Genomic DNA, 23,523 nt, shown 5'->3' on the forward strand with positions numbered 1-23,523 from the left:
ATGATGATGATGATGATGATGATGACAACTTAAGGCCTTACAGGGGACACGTGTCTTAGTAAGAGTCCCCTTTCCATCTGTGGCCCCAGCTGTCGTCTAGTCACATGCCGAGCCCGTTCAGCTATAACAATAGATGTCAGAGGTCATAATATCAGCACTGGGCTCTCACATTGTGCCCCTCAGGGGGACACAGTCACACACAGCAGCCTGGTGCTCATTGTTTGGCTTGACGCTGCATGAGGCCAAACGCATTAGTGTGGTGTAACTACTGACTGTATTATCTACTTATACATTGTAATATGCATTGGATTGTTTTGCAATGATTTCTACATCCAATTAGATCTGGCAGTGTTCTAAAAAAACATTTCAATCAGATACAAATAACTTAAAAATAACATAAAAATGTAAACCCAAATGTCATCTGAACACAGCTTAGTTTACCTGTTGCGTGCTTACTGATGGGAGAATAACATTTGTTGTTCCACAGCACCTCCTTGTGGTGATAGAGGTGTGACATATGATTCTGAAAGGCCTAGTGCAGTCAAAAACGTTGTTTTATATATATTTCCAGACTATGAGGTTGGAATAATACTGTGAAATTGTGAAAATTATGTAATGCCCTTTTAGTGTAAGAGCTGTTTTGGAGGGATGGAGTTTTGGTCTTCCATGGTGACATCACCGTGCGGTAAATTAGTTAATAGACCAATAAGAAAGCGAGTTCCAAAGCTCTCTTCCAATATCAGCTGATTTTCCTTCCTCACTTAAACCACTCCCAGGTCAGGACTCTGACTGGGCGACTCCAGAAGGCGTATTTTCTTCTATTGAAGCCATTCTTTTGTTGATTTACTTCTGTGTTTTGGGTCAATGTCCTGTTGTATCCCCTAACTTCTGTTGAGCTTTAATTGGCAGACAGATAGCCTTACATTCTCCTGCAAAATGTTTTGATAAATTCATTCCCAAGTTTTTCTATCGATGATAGCAAGCTGTCCAGGCCCTGAGGCAGCAAAGCAGCTCCAAACCATGATGCTCTCTCCACCATACTTTACAGTTGGGATGAGGTTTTGATGTTGGTGTGCTGCGCTTTTTTTCTCCACACATAGTGTTGTGTGTTCCTCCAAACAACTCAACTCTAGTTTCATCTGTCCACAGAATATTTTGCCAGTAGCGCTGTTGAACATCCAGATGCTCTTTTGCAAACTTTTTTTTGGACAGCAGTGGCTTCTTCCGTGGTGCCCTCCCATGAACACCATTCTTGTTTAGTGTTTTACATATCGTAGACTCGTCAACAGAGATGTTAGCACGTTCCAGTCTTTAGCTGACACTTAAAGATTCTTCTTAACCTCATTGAGCATTCTGTGCTGTGCTCTTGCAGTCCTCTTTGCAGGACGGCCACTCCTAGGGAGAGTAGCAACAGTGCTGAACTTTCTCCATTTATAGACAATTTGTTTTACCGTGGATTGATGAACATCAAGGATTTGAGGGATACTTTTGTAACCCTTTCCAGCTTTATGCAAGTCAACAATTCTTAATCTTGGGTCTTCTGAGATCTCTTTTGTTTGAGGCCAAGTTCACATTAGGCAATGCTTCTTGTGAATAGCAAACTCACATTTTGTGAGTGTTTTTTATAGGGCAGGGCAGCTCTAACCAAAATCTCTAATCTCGTCTCAATGATTTTACCCCAGGTTAGCTGACTCCTGACTCCAATTAGCTTTTGGAGAAGTCATTTGCCTACCGGTTCACATACTTTTCCAACCTACACTGTGAATGTTTAAATTATGTATTCAATATAAACAAGAAAAATACAAAATGTGTGTGTTATTCGTTTAAGCAGACTGTGTTTGTCTGTTGTTGTGACTTACATGAAGATCAGGTCAAATTTTACGACCAATTTATGCAGAAATCCAGATAATTCCAAAGGGTTCACATACTTTTTCTTGCCACTATATATACAGTTGAAGTCGGAAGTTTACATACACCTTAGCCAAATACATTTAAACTCTGTTTTTCACAATTCCTGACGTTTAATCCAAGTAAAGATTCCCTGTCTTTGGTCAGCTAGGATCACCACTTTATTTTAAGAATGTGAAATGTCAGAATAATAGTAGAGAGAATTTATTTAAGCTTTTATTGCTTTCATCACATTCCCAGTGGGTCAGAAGTTTACATACACTCAATTAGTATTTGGTAGCATTGCCTTAAAATTGTTCAACTTGGGTCAAACGTTTCGGGTAGCCTTCCACAAGCTTCCCACAATAAGTTGGGTGAATTTGGCCCATTCCTCCTGACAGAGCTGGTGTAACTGAGTCAGGTTTGTAGGCCTCCTTAATCGCACCCGCTTTTTCAGTTCTGCCCACTAATTTTCTTTGGGATTGAGGTCAGGGCTTTGTGATGGCCACTCCAATACCTTGACTTTGTTGTCCTTAAGCCATTTTGCCATTTGGAAGATCCATTTGCGATCAAGCTTTAACTTCCTGACTTGAGATGTTTCTTCAATATATCCACATAATTTTCCTGCCTCATGATGCCATCTATTTTGTGAAGTGCACCAGTCCCTCCTGCAGCAAAGCACCCCCACAACATGATGCTGCCACCCCCGTGCTTCACGGTTGGGATGGTGTTCTTTGTCATGCAAGCCCCCCCCCCCCCCCCCCCCCCCCTTTTCCTCTAAACATAATGATGGTCATTATGGCCAAACAGTTTTTTGTTTCATCAGACCAGAGGACATTTCTCCAAAAGTACGATCTTTGCCCCCATGTGCAGTTGCAAACCGTAGTCTGGCTGTTTTATGGTGGTTTTGGAGCAGTTGCTTCTTCCTTGCTGAGCAGCCTTTCAGGTTATGTCGATATAGGACTCGTTTTACTGTGGATATAGATACTTTTGTACCTGTTTCCTCCAGCATCTTCACAAGGTCCTTTGCTGTTGTTCTGGGATTGATTTGCACTTTTCGTACCAAAGTACGTTCATCTCTAGGAGACAGAACGCGTGGTCCCATGGTGTTGATACTTGTGTACTATTGTTTGTACAGATGAACGTGGTACCTTCAGGTGTTTGGAAATTTCTCCCAAGGATGAACCAGACTTGTGGAGGTCTACAATTTTCTTCTGAGGTCTTGGCTGATATATTTTGATTTTCCCATGATGTCAAGCAAAGAGGCACTGAGTTTGAAGGTAGGCCTTGAAATACATCCACAGGTACACCTCCAGTTGACTCAAATGATGTCAATTAGCCATGACATCATTTTCTGGCATTTTTCAAGCTGTTTAAAGGCACAGTCAACTTAGTGTATGTATACTTCTTACCCACTGGAATTGTGATACAGTGAATTATAGGTGAAATAATCTGTCTGTAAACAATTGTTGGAAAAAGTACTTCTGTCATGCACAAAGTAGATGTCCTAACCGACTTGCCAAAACTATAGTTTGTTAACAAGAAATTTGTGGAGTGATTGAAAACAAGTTTTAATGACTCCAACCTAAGTGTATGTAAACTTCTGACTTCAACTGTATATATATATATATATATATTTAAAGGATTTTTCATGCTAAAAGCCTCATAGTAACCCCATAGAGTCGATTGACGCACCGGTGCGTCAATCTAAGTAATATAATAAAAAATTCATTTCTAATGTTTTGCTTTGCCATCGTGGGGTATTGTGTGTAGATTGTGTGTAGATTGCTGACAATTTTTGGAATTTATTATTTCATCTTTTAGAAATAAGGCTGTAACGTAACAAAATGTGAAAAAATTAAAAGGGTCTGAATCCTTTCCAAAGGCACTGTATGTGTAAATTATATATATATTTATATATTTCCTGAGCTTTCTTATATCCTAGATAAACGACAAACAGTTCAAAACCTTGTTTCTAATTATAAAATGTTTTACTGTCTTTTTTTTCATTTATGAATGTGTTATTTAACCTGTTCTCTGGGCTATAGCTGTAGGCCAAATTCAATATTTTATGAAATTATTTATTTTTATACCTAAATTCAAAATCAAATAGCTAAATGATCCATAGTATGACCATCTTAAAGAAATGTAGAATACCACATCCAACCCTACACCTAGCCACAACCACAACCCTAACCTTGGTTTACGCTACTTATATCCTACTTTTCTCTTTGGCTCCTCCCTTTGACTCTAGGTGAAGGACTCCGGCTCAATTTAATCACTGAATATGACTCATCCTATGTTGACGTGTGTAGGAACAGGATTGTGTGTTATGTTTCTTAGCCACACTCATAGACATAGAAAGTAATAGCAATAGAAAGTTTAATGAACATTTGGTTTAATAATTTATTAATTCAAGATCATACAGGCTTTGCAAAGAGGGGCAGTTCTTCAGTTCAACAGTTACATCTAGCACACATAGTGATACATTTTATAGATAGACAGGTCATACGTAAGATCATAGTCCAGATATATGCAAAAATGTAGATTTTCACATTTGTGCTTTACATCAAGTAAAATTACACCAATTATCACTTAATCTATCAATGACATTCTGGTTAGAATGGATTTAGATATGGCCTTAACCCTTTGATAATCATTGCACAACACCTTACACATTTAAAATACATATTATTTGTTTGCCCCAAACTTGAAGATTATGATAGTCAGTCAAAGATATTAAAGCTGAGATCTGCGAAAGGTGAAACGGTGTGATGTTATAGGCGTATTTGTTATTGTTTTGATTTTGAAACAGAGGACATGAGCATCCAGCATTGTGGTAAAATGAAAGAAAACCTGCCGTTCCATCATGCGTGCATTACAGAGGAGGCTGGTGGGAGGAGCTATAAGAGGACATTGTAATGGCTGAAATGGAATAAATGGAACAGTATCAAACATATGGAAACAATATGCTTGACTATGTTCCATTGACTCCATTCCAGCCATTACAATGAGCCCATCCTCTTACAGCTCCTCCCACCAGCCTCCTCTGCCATGCAATGATGTCTGAGGGAAAAAACAGTGTTCATTGTTTGAAGTAACTTCTTTGTTGTTGTAATAGAGCAAACAAGACGATTCACCGATAAGGATTCCAGCTTTAACGTTGTAACAATTTTCACACACACATTCACACATTACAGTATGTGTACACGGTGATTACCACAAGTCCCCTGCTTTTTTCCAATCTCTTAAAACATTGTACACAAATATCACAAATGTTATATTTCCTTTTGATATATTTACAATATCTTACAGTTTTCAACACAACCAATAAATAGGCTTAACTTTTATAGAGATTGGACACAAATCAAAGTCTGATGTTCTCCTTACACCATGTCAGTCCCATCAGAGTTTGAACAGTGAGAGGTTTATGAGCTGCTGTGGCTGCTTCTGAGTAAAGACATTGAAAACAAATGTCCTGTGTGTGTCCATTGGCCTGGCTCTGTAACTGATCAGTCCTCTCTGCTGATGTCACTTGTATTCCCTGGCGACGCGGACTGGAGCAGTTGTCAGAGAGAGAAAGGCCTGGAGGAGAGTAGCTCCGTGACAACCCAGATACAGCCTACCTCACAGTTCCTGATCAAGATGCTAACCCAGCCCAAATTTTTACACAGGGTCTCTCCAGAAGTAGTCCAAGGGCAGGGGTCAAGAGTCACAGGGCAGTCCTCCAAAGGCCTGAGTGTGCAGAGACTGTTAGAAGAAAGATTTACATCAGGCCCTAGAGAGAGATGTAACTGTTTACCTAAGTTTACGAAAACATTATAAGCAAAATTATGCTACAAGTTAAGCCTATCTTTAAGTGCTCTAAAAATCATAAATCAAGGAAATCACAGCAGATGATCAATTGAAGGAACACTCAACACTTGTAATACACATGTAATTGCAAACAGCCACACTGTTATCAGTACAGGTTTAATGAAATGAACTACTTACCTGGAGACATGGGTTCTGTGTGTCTTAGAGCTAGGTTAGCATTAGCCTTTAACAGTTGCACTGATCTCTGCCCTGTGCTGAGCCAGCCTGTGGCGACTGGCGAAGCTGCCTCACCGTTGTGTCACCATACTGGATCCCTGAGCCCATCCGCTCCGGGTCTAACTCTCCTACAGACGAGACACATCCACATATTAAACACATGAGAAAACAAATTCATAGATATACAGTACAGTTCACAGTTCTACAGTTCAGTACAGTTCACACACAGTTGTCACTTTAGGTCATGTGAATGCATGCAACTCTCTAGTGCACAACATGGCTCCTCGTGCAGCTATTAGTAATAAGTGAGTGTAAGTGTGTGTGTTATTACCTGACTCTATCTTGTTGAGGATGGTGCGACCACATTTAAGAAAGGCCTCCTCCACATTCTCTCCGGTGAGGGCGCTCGTCTCCAGGAACATCACTTCTGTTTTTATAACAACAAAGAGAGACAACATGGATACACGGACCAATCTCCTTTATCTATAGTCACAAACATCACCCGTCTTTATAGTCACAAACATCACCCGTCTTTATAGTCACAAACATCACCCGTCTTTATAGTCACAAACATCACCCGTCTTTATAGTCACAAACATCACCCGTCTTTATAGTCACAAACATCACCCGTCTTTATAGTCACAAACATCACCCGTCTTTATAGTCACAAACATCACCCGTCTTTATAGTCACAAACATCACCCGTCTTTATAGTCACAAACATCACCCGTCTTTATAGTCACAAACATCACCCGTCTTTATAGTCACAAACATCACCCGTCTTTATAGTCACAAACATCACCCGTCTTTATAGTCACAAACATCACCCGTCTTTATAGTCACAAACATCACCCGTCTTTATAGTCACAAACATCACCCGTCTTTATAGTCACAAACATCACCCGTCTTTATAGTCACAAACATCACCCGTCTTTATAGTCGCAAACATCACCCGTCTTTATAGTCACAAACATCACCCGTCTTTATAGTCACAAACATCACCCGTCTTTATAGTCACAAACATCACCCATCTTTATAGTCACAAACATCACCCGTCTTTATAGTCACAAACATCACCCGTCTTTATAGTCACAAACATCACCCGTCTTTATAGTCACAAACATCACCCATCTTTATAGTCACAAACATCACCCGTCTTTATAGTCACAAACATCACCCGTCTTTATAGTCACAAACATCACCCATCTTTATAGTCACAAACATCACCCGTCTTTATAGTCACAAACATCACCCGTCTTTATAGTCACAAACATCACCCGTCTTTATAGTCGCAAACATCACCCGTCTTTATAGTCACAAACATCACCCGTCTTTATAGACGCAAACATCACCCGTCTTTATAGTCACAAACATCACCCGTCTTTATAGTCACAAACATCACCCGTCTTTATAGTCACAAACATCACCCGTCTTTATAGTCACAAACATCACCCATCTTTATAGTCACAAACATCACCCGTCTTTATAGTCACAAACATCACCCGTCTTTATAGTCACAAACATCACCCGTCTTTATAGACGCAAACATCACCCGTCTTTATAGTCACAAACATCACCCGTCTTTATAGTCACAAACATCACCCGTCTTTATAGTCACAAACATCACCCGTCTTTATAGTCACAAACATCACCCGTTTTTATAGACGCAAACATCACCCGTCTTTATAGACACAAACATCACCCATCTTTATAGTCACAAACATCACCCTTCTTTATAGTCACAAACATCACCCGTCTTTATAGACGCAGACATCACCCGTCTTTATAGTCACAAACATCACCCGTCTTTATAGACGCAGACATCACCCGTCTTTATAGTCACAAACATCACCCGTCTATATAGTCACAAACATCACCCGTCTTTATAGTCACAAACATCACCCATCTTTATAGTCGCAAACATCACCCGTCTTTATAGTCGCAAACATCACCCGTCTTTATAGTCACAAACATCACCCGTCTTTATAGTCACAAACATCACCCGTCTTTATAGTCACAAACATCACCCGTCTTTATGGTCGTAAACATCACCCGTCTTTATAGTCACAAACATCACCCATCTTTATAGTCACAAACATCACCCGTCTTTATAGTCACAAACATCACCTGTCTTTATAGTCACAAACATCACCCGTCTTTATAGTCACAAACATCACCCGTCTTTATGGTCGTAAACATCACCCGTCTTTATAGTCACAAACATCACCCGTCTTTATAGACGCAAACATCACCCATCTTTATAGTCGCAAACATCACCCATCTTTATAGTCGCAAACATCACCCGTCTTTATAGTCACAAACATCACCCATCTTTATAGTCACAAACATCACCCGTCTTTATAGTCACAAACATCACCCGTCTTTATAGATGCAGACATCACCCGTCTTTATAGATGCAGACATCACCCGCAAACATCACCCGTCTTTATAGTCACAAACATCACCCGTCTTTATAGTCACAAACATCACCCGTCTTTATAGACGCAAACATCACCCGTCTTTATGGTCGTAAACATCACCCGTCTTTATAGTCACAAACATCACCCGTCTTTATAGTCACAAACATCAACCATCTTTATAGTCACAAACATCACCCGTCTTTATAGTCACAAACATCAACCGTCTTTCAATCACTACGCAGGGTCATATCAAATCAAATTATATTTGTCACATGCGCCAAACACAACAGGTGTAGACTTTATCGTGAAGTGCTTACTTACGAGCCCTTTCCCAACATTGCAAACTTGAAAACGAAGAAAATTTGCTAATAAAAATTGAAAATAGTAACACAATAAATAACAATAACGAGGCTATATAGAAGGAGTCCTGGTACCGGGTCAATGTGCAGGGGTACGAGGTAATTGAGGTAATGTAGGTTGGGATAAAAGTGACTAGGCAATCAGGATAGATAATAAACAGATTAGCAGCAGCGTATGTGGAGAGTGAAAGTGTGTGTGGCGTCAATATGCGTGTGTGTGTGTTTTGTGTGAGTTTATGTAGTGTGTGTGTAGGTGTGTGTGTGTGTGTGTGTGTGTGTGTGTGTGTGTGTGTGTGTGTGTGTGTGTGTGTGTGTGTGTGTGTGTGTGTGTGTGTGTGTGTGTGTGTGTGTGTGTGTGTATAGAGTCCAGTGAGTGTACATAGACTCAGTGTAAGAGAGTCAGTGCAAAAAAGGGTCAATGTAATAGTCCGGTGGCCATTTGATTAAATGTTCAGCAGTCTTATGGCTTGGGGGTAGAAGCTGTTCAGATGCCTTTTGGTCCCAGACTTATATAGTCATCAGGCTACATTATCACTTTGCAGGGTCATTAGGCTACATTACCGTTCTCCTGGGCGAAGCGGGCCGCCTCGAGGAAGGTGACCTCTCTGTCAGCCTCCAGGTCTTTCTTGTTGCCACACAGGATGATGACGATGTTTGGACTGGCCAGCGTTCGAGCGTCTGTCAACCAGTTGGTCAGGGCATTGTACGTTTCCCGACTTGGTTACACAGACAGATAGACACAGAGGTATAATTATGTTTAAAATTCACTGACGTGGCTGCAATGGAAGACTTGGAATTGGTCTAAATCAGGGTCTTACCTGGTGATGTCATAAACCAGGAGAGCCCCTGCTGCCCCTCTGTAATAACTGCGAGTCACTGACCTGAAAGCAGGGGGGGGGAGCAGGCTCTTAGAACATCCACAAATACTATCTCATGATCTAATCCAATCTATCTGATGATCTAATCCCAGTCATTTGAATGTCTCTCAAATGATCCCAGTAACGACCTCTCTCCGACCAAATGAACATCCTGCTGAGATAACATTAGACAGTCATGCACAGATAACATGCTTCCTGTTAACGTGCAATATTTTACATTTTTTTTATAAAAAATGTATTTAACTAGGCAAGTCAGTTAAAATCAAATTATTATTTACAATGACGGCCTACCCTGGCCAAACCCTAACCCGGATGACGCTGGGCCAATTGTGCGCCTCCATATGGGACTCCCAATCACGGCAGCTTGTGATACAGCCTGGAATCGAACCAGGGTCTGTAGTGACGCCTCTAGCATTGAGATGCAGTGCCTTAGACTGCTGCCACACTCAGGAGCCCAGTAGAGATACCTACCGGAATCGCTCCTGTCCAGCTGTGTCCCAGATCTGCAGCTTGACCGTCTTACCGGCAACCATCACCACCCGGGAGCCAAACTCCACCCCAATGGTGTGGCTGGAGTCCTGCTTGACTACATGGTACAGAACAGAAAACACAGTACCGTACAGACACCATAGTTAATTACACTCTCTGTTACATTTGGTAGAGGAGCATTGCTGTCATCTTTCTTGTTGTGTGATACAGCCTAATGTAAAAGTAGAGTAAACTTATCCAAAAACTTGGTAGTGAATACCATTACAGTACCCTACTTTAACATTACAGTACCATGTCCGTGGGGGCAGTGATCTTTATGACATGACCTCTTTCTGGAAGTTCAACATAATCACTATGATAAAAATTTGACTTACACTTGTTTTCTATAAATTGATGGAGAAGACAGGATTTCCCTGATCCTGCACTTCCAATCACCAAGAATTTAAAAAGGAAATCTGGAAAAGAATAATGGAGAAAAAAAATCCATAATACATTTACTACATCACACTACAGACTGACCACAAGGCGGAAGCCAAGAGCAGGGTGTTGTTGAAAGCCACGAGCAATGTCATTTTCTCACAAATTAAACAGAAGCAGTGGTTAGGGTTCCTGGCAACGACTGATACAGATTTAGAAAACTAGATGTTGTAAGTAATGGTTGACAACTTGCTATAGGCGGCTATCTAGCTTGCAAGCTTCATCTTGTTTCTTGTCCCAGACGAAAGAACGGACATTAAGGTTAGGAGACATTGAAGCCAGATATTGCTTTGCTTACCATACGTTTCTGTCATTTCCTTTGATGTCTTCAAGCTCTTCAAGTGCCGCAATCTCAATTACAAACTATTTGCTTATCAAATATGAAGACTATATTTCACAAATTGGCATAAATCCCATTTAATCAGAAGGATTCATGTCTTTTACCATCCAAGACAGAGGCATAGGGTTGACAGGACGTGATGACGAAAATGTAAACGCTCTAGCTACGTAAAATGATTTGTTTACCGAGGTTGTAACTAGTTACCACAGTCACAAAGTCTAAATTCTATATCGTTAAAATTCATAAAAACAAAATGAGCTTTTTGGTATTAATTTAAGGTTACGGTTTGGCATAAGGTTAGCAATGTGGTTAAGGTTAGATTTAAAATCTGATTTTCAAAACATTCATTGTAGAAATAGGCGGGGTTTATGACTTTGTGGCTGTGCTAAATAGTGACAACCGTTTTCAGCGAGGTGTCAAGATAACTGGTGAATAATCTTGGACATAGCCTCTGTTGCCTGTAGCTGTTTGATCTATATTTTACTCTGACTCAACCTGTCAGTTGCAATACTTTTGATGATAACATGTATTCAGCTATTATGTGTTTTGTGGCTCAGTCAGTTATATTTCAGTTATATTAATTGCTAAATTGTAATTACTTCGTCACTACGGCCTATTTATTGCCTTACCTCCCTAATCTTACCTCATTTGCACACACTGTATATAGACTTTTCTATTGTGTTATTGACTGTACGTTTGTTTATTCCATGTGTAACTCTGTGTTGTTATTTGTGTCGCACTGCTTTGCTTTATCTTGGCCAGGTCGCAGTTGTAAATGAGAACTTATTCTCAACTGGCCTACCTGGTTAAATAAAGGTGAAATAAAATAACAAAAAAATATTTCTGATAATTATTTAAGGCTACCTAATCATAAATTGTTGTAGATATTTTTTTTTAATGAATAATTAAACTATATTGCCTAATGTGGGTGTGTGTGTGTCTGTCTGTCTATCTGCCTGTGTCTGCCTGTCTGTCGTCTTTCTGTCTGTCCTCATCCTTTGACAGTGACATTCTAGGGATGCCAAAAAATATGAATTAATAGGAGCCATTTAGAAATTGTGAAACATTTATTCAAAAATGTAAGCAAAAATCCCCCCAAAAGTTTGCCACTTTTGAGTAAGTACCCATTCACCCATTCTTACACTTACTTTGAGTAAGTACCCATTCTCACACTTTGAGTGTACTCTCAAAGTCAATGACAGTTTTGGGCATGTGGTTAGATAGCCAGTATGCACCCTGTGTTGTCTAAGATGGCATGTGTTATGTGGTATAAAAACAAATATTTGACTCATGACAAGGCAAGCTTGTTGTCTTTTAGATTTAAATAAAAATTCCCTTCTGTCTTGACCTGGAGGCATAAGTGAGCGATTTCCTCTTAGATAGGCCAGCTGTAAAGTTGTAATTGGCTATAATTTATTTTAAAAAATTCATGAAAACTAAAATGTACTTTTTGGTCTTAATTTAAGTTTAGGGTTAGCAGTGTGGTTAAGGTTAGGTTTAAAATCAGATTTTATGACTTTGTGGCTGTCAGCTAGTGCCTCGAGAAAAAGATATGTGACGAAAAATGATGCATTTGTCTGTAAACATCTTCAGTAGGCCTATATGTACCAAGACCAAACACTGGATTTGAAATCTTGCTTCCATTCACAGACACCACAATGAGAAAATGGAAATATAAAAGCACCAGTAGCCCCCCCCCCGTACCCCAACTCCCCTCGTCAGAGTTGCCCAGCCTCTGATCCCAGGTAGCATGATAAGATAAGAAGTATGAGTGACCCCCTCTTTTTCCATAGATCCCCCTTTCTCTGTCTCATCACTTTGACTTGTGTTTGTGTTTTGGGGCCGGGGTGGGAGTGAGGGTTGTGGCAGGTGTAGTCACAGGAGAGGGTCTCAGTTTACTGTACAACATCTTAAACCTGCAAAGACAAAAGGGATCCTTTCAAAATGGGGAAGTCAGTGTTTTTTAAATGGCGTCAAAAATGACATACATTAAGAGATATTTGTAATGTGGCTAGCAAAGGTTTGTTGGGTTATTGTGACATGAGTGTTCTAGAACAGGATATTAAATGTCCCTGTAGGGTTTAGTGATAAAATTAGCCATATAAAAAATGAGAACAGTCATATCAGTCATTTGAACAGGCTTGTGCAGCACTTACATGTTTTTGATTTTCCTCAGGAGGACGCTGACCGCTTTGCTAATCCTTTTCATTCGCCCCTGTCATCCAAACACGTGTAGATTAGACACAGTCCTTTGGTTGCTGCTGTTATGTGGATTACATTATAATAATCTCTACAACAAATAGTCTATGAACAACAGGAGCTCACTGCCTCACCTGCATTCGTTTGTAGAACAGAGGAAGAGAGAAAACACAGATGACCCCTGCGAAAGAGACAGAGAAGGAAATCAGATCAACACACTATGTTCACGTTATTATTTACAGATCAGAGCAGTTTGGGGAGTTTCAAGTATGAATGAAACAGGACTTATTAGGGCATAATTATCAGATGTATGAGGATGGTTCTGTAGGACAGTGTGGTGTAAGACAGTCAGATAGACAGGTATTGAGTGGATCAGTAGGGTCTCACCAACTATCACCAGGGTCAGACCATTGGTCGTGATGCCCATATAGGTCAACACGTACAGCAGCACCACAAACTGAAAACAGAGCAACAGCTTTTTAGATTGTCATTGTTTTGCAACAGAAGCGATAGCATGTGAGCTTATGAAGCAATGATTATGTTTTGTTGATGTATTGTTTAATGTTACTGATGTAAGAGCTCAGGAGAACCAAGTTATGTTGTCTGATTCAAGTGCTGGTGATTATGTGACTTTGACATCTACCTTCCTCCCCAGTCCCCACACACATTTGTATTTGTATTTTTTATGGAAAAAGGTAGCAGCTACTCTTCCTGGGTTCCAGCTAAATTAAGGCAGTTATACCATTTTTAAAACATTACAATACATTCACAACAGATTTCACAACACATTAAGTGTGTTCCCTCAGGCCACTACACGACTACCACATATCTACAACACAAAATCCATGTGTAGGTGTGTGTATGTTATTGTTTATGTGTATGCATGTGTCTGTGCCTATGTTTGTGTTGCTTCACAGTCTCTGCTGTTCCATAAGGTGTATTTCTATCTGTTTTTTTCCATCTAATTTTACTGCTTGCATGAGTTACTTGATGTGGAATAGAGTTCCATGTAGTCATGGCTCTATGTAGTACTGTGCACCTTCCATAGTCTGTTCTGGACTTAGGGACTGTGAAGAGACCTCATTACGGTATAGTACAGTAATACACTGAATTTTCTCTTAGTTTTCTGAGGGACATTGGTACTGGCCCCTGACCTTGATGGAGTCCATGATGCTGTCGATGAAGAGCAGGCGTTTGATCTCTGTGATGGCGAAGGCAATCATTAGCACCACCTCCTCCACCACCAACACAGTCTCCTCATCTGTCAGAGAGCTGTCGTCTCCTATATAAGACCTGGTACCACACACACGCACGCACACACACACAGACACACGCACAAACATAACATCAAACAAATACCTAGTTTCAAGAAGAATGTTCTACCAACAGATGCACAGAGCCATTCACAGATGGCTGTTGGTTTTTCATGCTCCAATGATTACATATTGAGGTTGAAGCATGTTTCTCTAAACTACAGCATCGTAACTGCTGTAAACTGTGCTTACTGAAAGGGGTGCACTCCTTCAGGGATCTTCTGTATCAGCTCTAGGAGTTTGTAGTAGAGGCGTAGGGGGAAGGTGAGACACATGATGGAGATACACAGGTAGGACAGCATGGTAACGAAACTGAGCTGGAACAGGCTAGCCAGGCCTATCACCAGCCCTGTGACCACCAGCCCTGTCTTCCCCACATCCCGCCAGTAGATCAGGTCCATTACTGCAAGCAGACAGTGAGAGGATGGAGCGGGTATAGATAATTAAGTCCTTTATTTATTAATTCATTAATAAGTGGTGGAAGACAATAAGTGAATGGGAGGGAGAGATAGATGAGTCGTAGAGATGAATAAGTGTGGATATCAGGACTGGTGCTCCGACTGATCTGGGTGAGTGATTTAGGGAGAGCAGTGGAGCTCACCTCATCTGAGGAAAAGAGCCAGAGGAATTCAAACTGCGTTTAATATAGAGTTGTGTACAGAGATACATAGAAAGAGAAGTAGTCTATCTTAGATGTTTAATGTGTTTTGTGTGTTGTTTTTTTGCATATTATATTTTAAAGAATTTTATTTAGCAGTTTAGTACAAAACAAACACACAAATAAAAAAACAGCTGCCAGACATATGAAATGAAGTATTGCTTAAGCAAGACATGGGACAAGAATAGAGCAACAATGACATTTACAACAACAGTAAGTGTTCCAATTAAGTGTTCACAATCAGTCTCTGTCTAGACGGTCCAGAAACAGACCCCAGATCTTGAGAAGAGGAGTTGGTCCTGAAAAAACGAATATTTTCCAGGTTAATGTTGTTAGTCATTTCTGCTAGCCATCTACAGAATCAAGGGGGGTTGGGTGACTTCCATTCTGTGAGGATAATTTTTTTTGCAGCCACCATTCCAAACATCAGAGCCTGTTGTTCCTCATAGGACGATCTTAGAACAGACTCTGAGCAGCCAAAGAGAGAAAGTTCTGGGTCAGGTTCAATGGCCCTCTCATTTACCTTTGAATACCAAAGATGTTTCTCCAAAAAATATTGAGTAGGGGGCAGAGCCAAAAAAGATTAGTTAAAATGAACCCTCTGAGGCTTTACATTTGTCACACAGTGGGGAGACCTGGGGGTAAAGTCTATGCAATTTGGTTTTGGAGTAATGAAGTCTATGCATGACTTTGTATTGTATCAATTGATATCTGGTATTGATGGAACAGGAGTGACTTCTAGAAAGAGCTTCTCCCCATAAATCATCTGAGATCTCAATATTTAACTCTTACCCCAGGTCTCCTTGAAATGACTAGTAAAAGCCTCTGTATAGTTGGAAAAAAGGAGACTAACTGTGAGATGAGGTGTTTTGAGTTGGGAGGGCGTTGTAGCAAATCATAAAAATAATGTTGTACAGGGAGGGTGTCAACATTTTGAATTTTCCCTTTGATATAGTGTCTGACTTGTAAATAACGGAAAAAAAGTGAATGGAAGTGTTTGAATGTATTATTTAATTCAAATCAAATTTTATTAGTCACATGCGCCGAATACAACCTTACAGTGAAATGCTTACTTATGAGCCCCTAGCCAACAATGCAGTTTAAACAAAATATGGATAAGAATAAGAGATAAAAGTAGCAAGTAATTAAAGAGCAGCAGTAAAATAACAATAGCGAGACTATATACAGGGGGGTACCGATACAGAGTCAATGTGCGGGGCACCGGTTAGTTGAGGTAGTATGTACATGTAGGTAGAGTTATTAAAGTGACTATGCATAGATGACAACAGAGAGTAGCAGTGGTGTAAAGAGGGGATGGGGGGCCTGCAAATAGTCTGGGTAGCCATTTGACTAGATGTTCAAGAGTTTTATGGCTTGGAGGTAGAAGCTGTTTAAAAGCCTCTTGGACCTAGACTTGGCGCTCCGGTACCGCTTGCCGTGCGGTAGCAGAGAGAACATTCTTTGACACGGGTGGTTGGAGTCTTTGACAATTTTTAGGGCCTTCCTCTGACACCGCCTGGTATTGAGGTCCTGGATGGCTGGTTGGCCCCCGTGATGTACTGAGCCGTTTGCACTACTCTATGTAGTGCCTTGCGGTCGGAGGTCGAGCAGTTGCCATACCAGGCAGTGATGCAACCAGTCAGGATGCTCTCGATGGTGCAGCTGTAGAACCTTTTGAGGATCTGAGGACCCATGCCAAATCTTTTCAGTGTCCTGAGGGGGAATAGGTTTTGTCATGCCCTCTTCACGACTGTCTTGGTGTGCTTGGACCATGTTAGATTGTTAGTGATTGGACACCAAGGAGCTTGAAGCTCTCAACCTGCTCCACTACAGCCCCGTCGATGAGAATGGGGGTGTGCTCTGTCCTCCTTTTCCTGTAGTCCACAATCATCTCCTTTGTCTTGATCACGTTGAAGGAGAGGTTGTTGTCCTGGCACCACACGGCCAGGTCTCTGACCTCCTCCCTATAGGCTGTCTCATCGTTGTTGGTGATCAAGCCTACCACTGTTGTGTCATCGGCAAACTTAATGATGGTGTTGGAGTCGTGCCTGGCCGTGCAGTCATGAGTGAACAGGGAGTACAGGAGGGAACTGAGCACGCACCCCTGAGGGGCCCCGGTGTTAAGGATCAGCGTGGCAGATATGTTGTGACCTACCCTTACCACCTGGGGGCGGCCCGTCAGGAAGTCCAGGATCCAGTTGCAGAGGGAGGTGTTTAGTCCCAGGGTCCTTAGCTTAGTGATGAGCTTTGAGGGCACTATGGTGTTGAACGCTAAGCTGTAGTCAATGAATAGCATTCTCACATAGGTGTTCCTTTTGTCTAGATGGCAAAGGGCAGTGCGGAGTGCAATAGAGATTGCATCATCTGTGGATCTGTTGGTGCGGTATGCAAATTGGAGTGGGTCTAGAGTTTCTGGGATGATGGTGTTGATGTGAGCCATGACCAGCCTTTCAAAGCACTTCATGGCTACAGACATGAGTGCTACGAGTCGGTAGTCATTTAGACCGGTTACCTTATGTGTTCTTAGGCACAGGGACTATGGTGATACTAATTGTTTATCTATGTATAAATCTTCAATTGTGGTCAGACCCTTCTCCCTCCATTCAACAAACAAACACCTTATCAGACCGAGATGGAACAACATAATTATTAAAGAGGTATCAGGCACCTTATAAACCTGCTTAATCTGGTTTAGAATTCTTCAAGAATTTCTCAAAACAAAGTTGTTGCCTGTCAGTTTGTTTGGGCACTCTGCTTTAGAGAAAAGCAAGGCTGGAAGAGAGGAATGTTACAGACTTGACTTGGATATTTAGCCACAGGGGGACATCCGTGTCCAACTTATCAGGAAAACACAGTTCCCAGTAAGTTAATGCTTAAAGATGGGTAGGCCAGTTTCCTTGGGCTTTTCCAAGTGAGCATTACAAATACGATGGTTTTTGTAACCCCAGACAAATGGCAAGATTGGCGAGTCTAATGTCTTAAAAAATTAAGAGGTAAGAAACAATTGAATATTCTGGCAAAGCTAAAGGAACCTGGGAAGAGAAAAAACATTTTATAGCATTAATGTGCCCAGTCATAGAAAGAGGAAATATTATCCAGCTCTCTATTTTGGGCTTTTTGCTTTGCAAACATGCTCACTTTAGTTAAGCTTCCAGATGAGCTTTGTATTTCTAGGTATTTTTAGTACCAGGTAAGTTAAGTGGTCATGCACCGCTTTAAATGGTATCCTCTCTAGCTCACTTGCTGTAATATTATCTGAGATACACATGAGATGCTTTCTCCCAATTTATTGAATAGCAAGATAGTTTGCAAAATGAATTGATTAAGTCTAGTAGGTTAGAGACAGATGCTACTGGATCCGAGAGGTATGGAAGCACACCCTCTGCGCATAACGAAATGCGGCTTTCTATGTTTCCTACTTTAAGACTTGGATATTAGGATGGTCCCTTATTTGTATCGCTAGGGGTTCAAGGGCAACAGCGAAGAGCGGAGGACTGAGTGGGTAGCCCAAAGGGACTTGATTTGTCTCTGTTGGTCAAAATAGAGGTTCTTGGACAGGCATAGTGTCAGTAGTTGCTAGGAGTGGTGGTAGGAGTCAGGCGCAGAGAGCAGAGGTAAGGAACTTTGTGTTTATTTAATAAAACACAACACGATCGACGCCAACACAACCGGCGTGGAAAAATGCAACGTGCCCAGAACAGGTGCACAGCATGCATAAAATATAACAGTATTAGATCGCCAGCACATCCAAATACAAACCACAACCTGACGCTAAATAATCCCGCACAAACCTGGGCGGGCTAACCAGGCTTAAATAACCAAAATCAAAAGACCCAAATGAGGAACAGGTGCAAACAATAAGACATACCAAACGAAAAGGAAAAAGGGATCAGCGGCGGCTAGTAGGCCGGTGACGACGACCGCCGAGCGCCGCCCGAGCAGGCAGGGGAGCCACCTTCGGTGGGATTCGTGACACATAGAGCATTTTGACCCAGACGATAAATGAGTCGCCAAATCCAAACCTACTGATTGCTTGAACATGTATGACCATTCTATTTGGTCAAACGCCTTTGAGCATCTTGCGATATAATAGCCGCCTAGGAGCCTTTCCCATGATTTGCATATAGACTGTTAAGCAGCCTACACACATTAGAAAAATAGAACCTGCCAGAGATAAACCCTGTCTGATCCGAACGAATAATGGTTGTTACATGTTTGTTCAACATATTAGCAAGCACTTTGGTCGAAATGAAGCAATGCTATCAGTCTATATTTTGCAGGATCTGTTACCTCTCTGCCTTTATTTAACATAAGGCAAATATTGGCTTCATACAATGATTTCGGCAAAATCTTATTTTCTGTTGAATCAGTGATCATACTGAGTAAGAGGGGAGCGAAAGCTTCCCTGAATGTTTTATACAATTCACAGCTGAAACCATCAGGGCCAGCAGCCTTTCCAGGTGGGAAGCTTTTATTGCCTAGATTATTTCCTCTGTTGTGAAACTCTTCAATCATTTTTTGGGCGCCATCATGGAGTTTTGGCAGGCTGATGGAATAAAATAAGGCTGATAAATCAGAACTGGAAGCATCAGATCTGGAAGAATATAGCTGAGTAAAATGATTTGAAGCAGTTGTTTATCTCTTTAGGATCTGTCAGCAAGGTGCCCGCCTCAGACCGGATTTTATGGTTGCTCTTTTTGCTATGCACCTTTTAGTTGTCTAGCCAGCAACCATTCCGGTTTGTCCCCTAGTTCAAATAGTTTTTGTCTCAGCTTTAATAGGAGATTACTGACCTGGGAACCAGGTCACCGTGCTTCTACACCTACATTGCTTGCTGTTTGGGGTTTTAGGCTGGGTTTCTGTACAGCACTTTGTGACATCAGCTGATGTAAGAAGGGCTTTATAAATACATTTGATGAAATTTGATTGAACCAAGAATGTAATTGTTTTCATATTTTAATTTCAAAATATTGTTGTAGTCAACATGAGAGAGTGATGTTCTGATTGTCTCCTCCGAAGCTGGGATTCTTTTTTATATCTTATCCAGTCAAATGCTATTCTCTTACTTATGGCAGACTCATATGAATAATATGACCTCTCATAACCACTTTAAAAGTTTCCCATAGTGTAGAATCAGATACCTGTGTCATTAGTCTTGAGGAACTCATTCAATTTGGCTGTCATGCAGTCAATTAAAATAATTGGACTGTGATCACTTAGATGCTATGGTATATTGAATTGAGCACATTGGGTATCAATTTGGAATCTATTAGGAAGTAGTCGGTTCTAGAATAAGACTTGTGAACATGAGAGTAGAATGAGTAGTCTTTGTCTGTGGGATGTTGCAGTTTCCAGATGTCCACTAGATTCCTGGATTTGATTCGACCCTTAACCTTGTTCTGAACACCTCCAAAACAAAGGTCATAAGAAGAATGCCCCTCTCCCCACAGGTGTGATTACTACCTCTGAGAGTTTAGAGCTTGAGGTAGTCACCTCATACAAGTACTTGGGAGTATGGCTAGACGGTACACTATCCTTCTCTCAGCACATATCAAAGCTGTAGGTTAAAGTTGAATTTAGACTTGGTTTCCTCTATCGTAATCACTCCTCTTTCACCCCAGCTGCCAAACTAACCCTGATTCAGATGGCCATCCTACCCATGCTAGATTACAGAGACATAATTTATAGATCGGCAGGTAAGGGTGCTCTCAAGCGGCTAGATGTTCTTTACCTTTCAGCCATCAGATTTGCCACCAATGCTCCTTATAGGACACATCACTGCACTCTATACTCCTCTGTAAACTGGTCATCTCTGTATACCTGTAGCAAGCTTATTTATAAAACCCTCTTAGGCCTCACTCCCTTCTATCTGAGATATCTACTGCAGCCCTCATCCTCCACATACAACACCCATTCTGCCAGTCACATTCTGCTAAAGGTCCCCAAAGCACACACATCCCTGGGTCACTCCTCTTTTCAGTTCGCTGCAGCTAGCGACTGGAACGAGCTGCAACAAACACTCAAACTGGACAGTTTTATCTCAATCTCTTCATTCAAAGACTCAATCATGGACACTCTTACTGAGAGTTGGGGTCGCTTTGCGTGATGCATTGTTGTCTCTACCTTCTTGCCCTTTGTGCTGTTGTCTGTGCCCAATAATGTTTGTACCATGTTTTGTGCTGCAAACATGTTGTGTTGCTACCATGTTGTTGTCATGTTGTGTTGCTACCATGCTGTATTGTCATGTGTTGCTGCCTTGCTATGTTGTTGTCTTAGGTCTCTCTTTATGTAGTGTTACAGAAACCCATGTACTGTCTTTATGGTTCTGTTCACAACACATCAGTTCATAGGGTGGTGAGGCGACCCACACACACACACACACTTACACAATACATTAGACAGTAGAGAGTTCAAATGCACTGCAGATCTGCAGTGAAACTGACATGTCATTTCGGTGACAGCTGAAACTTCCAGTGAGCTCACTAACACCAGTGTAAATCTAGAAGGTAATTATCTGATTACAACTAACATCCAGGAATGTTTCATAGATAGAGCCAAGTTCCCTACTATCCCTAACCATTGACCCTAAATACCCAACAGTGGTGCCCATAATGATTCACCAACATGGCCAAAACAGATTAAATCTCTGAGTCATCACTCCTCACAGGCATATAAGAAGAAAGAGGCTTGCTAAACACCATTCTGTCAGCAACTCGTTTTGTTTTTGTTGTCTATCCCTCTCTCCACCAACTGTAGCTCTCTATCAGAGAACTGATCAGAATGAATCTTCCTGCCCTGTAATTCTCCATCTGCCCAGTAGTAGAGCCCCTCTCACTGGTCCCAAACCAGCTGGAGACCTCAGCCCATACACAAAGGTCAAGTCTACCTAAGACCAAGTCACATATTTACACCACCTTACCTTTGATGGCCATTTTGGCAGCTGATTGCTGTGCAAACAACCCACCCCACTCGCTTCCTCTTGCTGCTTGCTGCTCTCCTAGAACCCCCTGCACTCCTATGGTCCTCGCAAGGATCTTTTTTTGGCCCTACCAGCCCCGTCAGCAGTATAGGGCCTTGCTGGCCTAATTTTATCCTGCCAATTGGATACCCCCTCTTTAAGGGCACACAAACACACACACAGCCACACACTCGCACATTCACATAACGTCAGCATGTTTTTAAGTGCAGACAGTTCCTTGGTCTCCAGAGAGACCCTTGGTTCCTTGGCTGTCTGTTATACAAAACAAGATCCCTCAGCCAATCATAGGAACAGGTTTTCAACATAGGCCTATCACTCTACCAGAGGTCAGTATTTATGTATAGGAATTTAGTCCTTATAGGAGTTACGGGTTGATTGATTTTAGGATGTTAAGAATACATAACCCAGATAAAACAAAGCCCTTATGGTCGTTCGTCTTTTCAGTTCGATGCAGCTAGCAACTGGAACGAGCTGCAACAAACACTCAAACTGGACAGTTTTATCTCAATCTCTTCATTCAAAGACTCAATCATGGACACTCTTACTGACAGTTTTGGCTGCTTTGTGTGATGTATTGTTGTCTTTACCGTCTTGCCCTTTGTGCTGATGTCTGTGCCCAATAATGTTTGTACCTTGTTTTGTGCTGCAACCATGTTGTGCTCCTGCCATATTGTGTTGCTACCATGTTGTTGTCATGTTGTGTTGCTACCATGCTGTGTTGTCATGTGTTAATGCCATGCTAGGTCTCTCTTTATGTAGTGGTGTGTTGTCTCTCTTGTCGTGACGTGTGTTTTGTCCTATATTTGTATTTCATTTATTAAATAAGCCCCCGTCCCCGCAGGAGGCCTTTTGTCTTTTGGTAGGCTGTCATTGTAAATAAGAATTTGTTCTTAACTGACTTGCCTAGTTAAATAAAGGTTAAATAAAATAAATAAATAAAATGTGTTACATTCATACACAAAATAACTCTCGTGAAGACACAAAATAAGATTCCCCTTCATCACTACTGTGTATTTTTCTATTACAAAATTACAAATGAAATCATAAATGCTATATCATCATGTGTTTGCAAAAGTATTCAGACCCCTTTGATTTCTTCACATTTTATTGTGTTTATTATATTATTATTTTGGATAAATAAAACATTCATAACTAAAATATAGTAGTTGCAAAAGTATTCAGACCCTTTGTTTAGGCAAGCCTAAATTAGTTTAGGAGTAGAATTGGGCTTAACGAATCACATAATAAGTTACTTGGACTTACTCTGTATGAAATAATAGGGGTTGACATGATTTTTGAATAACCAACCCTTCTTCTGTCTCCCATACATGCAACATCTGTAAGGTCCCTCAGTCAAGTATTGAATTTCAAGCACAGATTCAACTACAAAGGCTTTTCGAAAGCCTCATAAAGAAGGGCAGTGATTGGTGGATGGGTAACAATAACAAATCAGACATTGAAAATCTCTTTAAGCGTGGTCAAGTTAATATGT

The 23,523-nt window shown here is 41.0% G+C and overlaps 2 protein-coding genes across 3 annotated transcripts; both read right to left on the reverse strand.

Moving 5' to 3' along the window:
* Positions 1-4,252: 4,252 nt before the first annotated feature.
* LOC106567818 (ras-related protein Rab-4B) lies at positions 4,253-11,617 on the reverse strand. Of its 2 annotated transcripts, none has more exons than XM_014137583.3 (8): positions 10,841-11,617; positions 10,440-10,520; positions 10,048-10,162; positions 9,517-9,579; positions 9,260-9,414; positions 6,251-6,346; positions 5,881-6,047; positions 4,253-5,622 (listed from the first exon to the last, which is right to left on the reverse strand). In XM_014137583.3, the coding sequence occupies exons 1-7, from the start codon at positions 10,854-10,856 to the stop codon at positions 5,929-5,931; spliced, it is 645 nt and encodes a 214-aa protein (XP_013993058.1). In that variant the 5' UTR covers positions 10,857-11,617; the 3' UTR covers positions 4,253-5,622; positions 5,881-5,928. The 2 variants fall into 2 exon arrangements, with proteins under 2 accessions (XP_013993058.1, XP_013993057.1); XM_014137582.3 differs by having other exon boundaries at positions 4,253-5,637; positions 10,841-11,615.
* Positions 11,618-11,930: 313 nt separating this feature from the next.
* On the reverse strand, positions 11,931-22,099 carry LOC106567819 (reticulon-1-A). Its single transcript, XM_014137584.3, has 7 exons — positions 21,972-22,099; positions 14,587-14,797; positions 14,236-14,374; positions 13,469-13,538; positions 13,216-13,262; positions 13,039-13,097; positions 11,931-12,798 (listed from the first exon to the last, which is right to left on the reverse strand). The coding sequence occupies exons 1-7, from the start codon at positions 21,982-21,984 to the stop codon at positions 12,696-12,698; spliced, it is 642 nt and encodes a 213-aa protein (XP_013993059.1). The 5' UTR covers positions 21,985-22,099; the 3' UTR covers positions 11,931-12,695.
* Between the last annotated feature and the right edge of the window lie 1,424 nt (positions 22,100-23,523).

This window comes from Salmo salar, chromosome 13, assembly GCF_965601325.2.
Source record: "Salmo salar chromosome 13, fSalSal1, whole genome shotgun sequence".
Taxonomy (NCBI): Eukaryota; Metazoa; Chordata; class Actinopteri; order Salmoniformes; family Salmonidae; genus Salmo; species Salmo salar.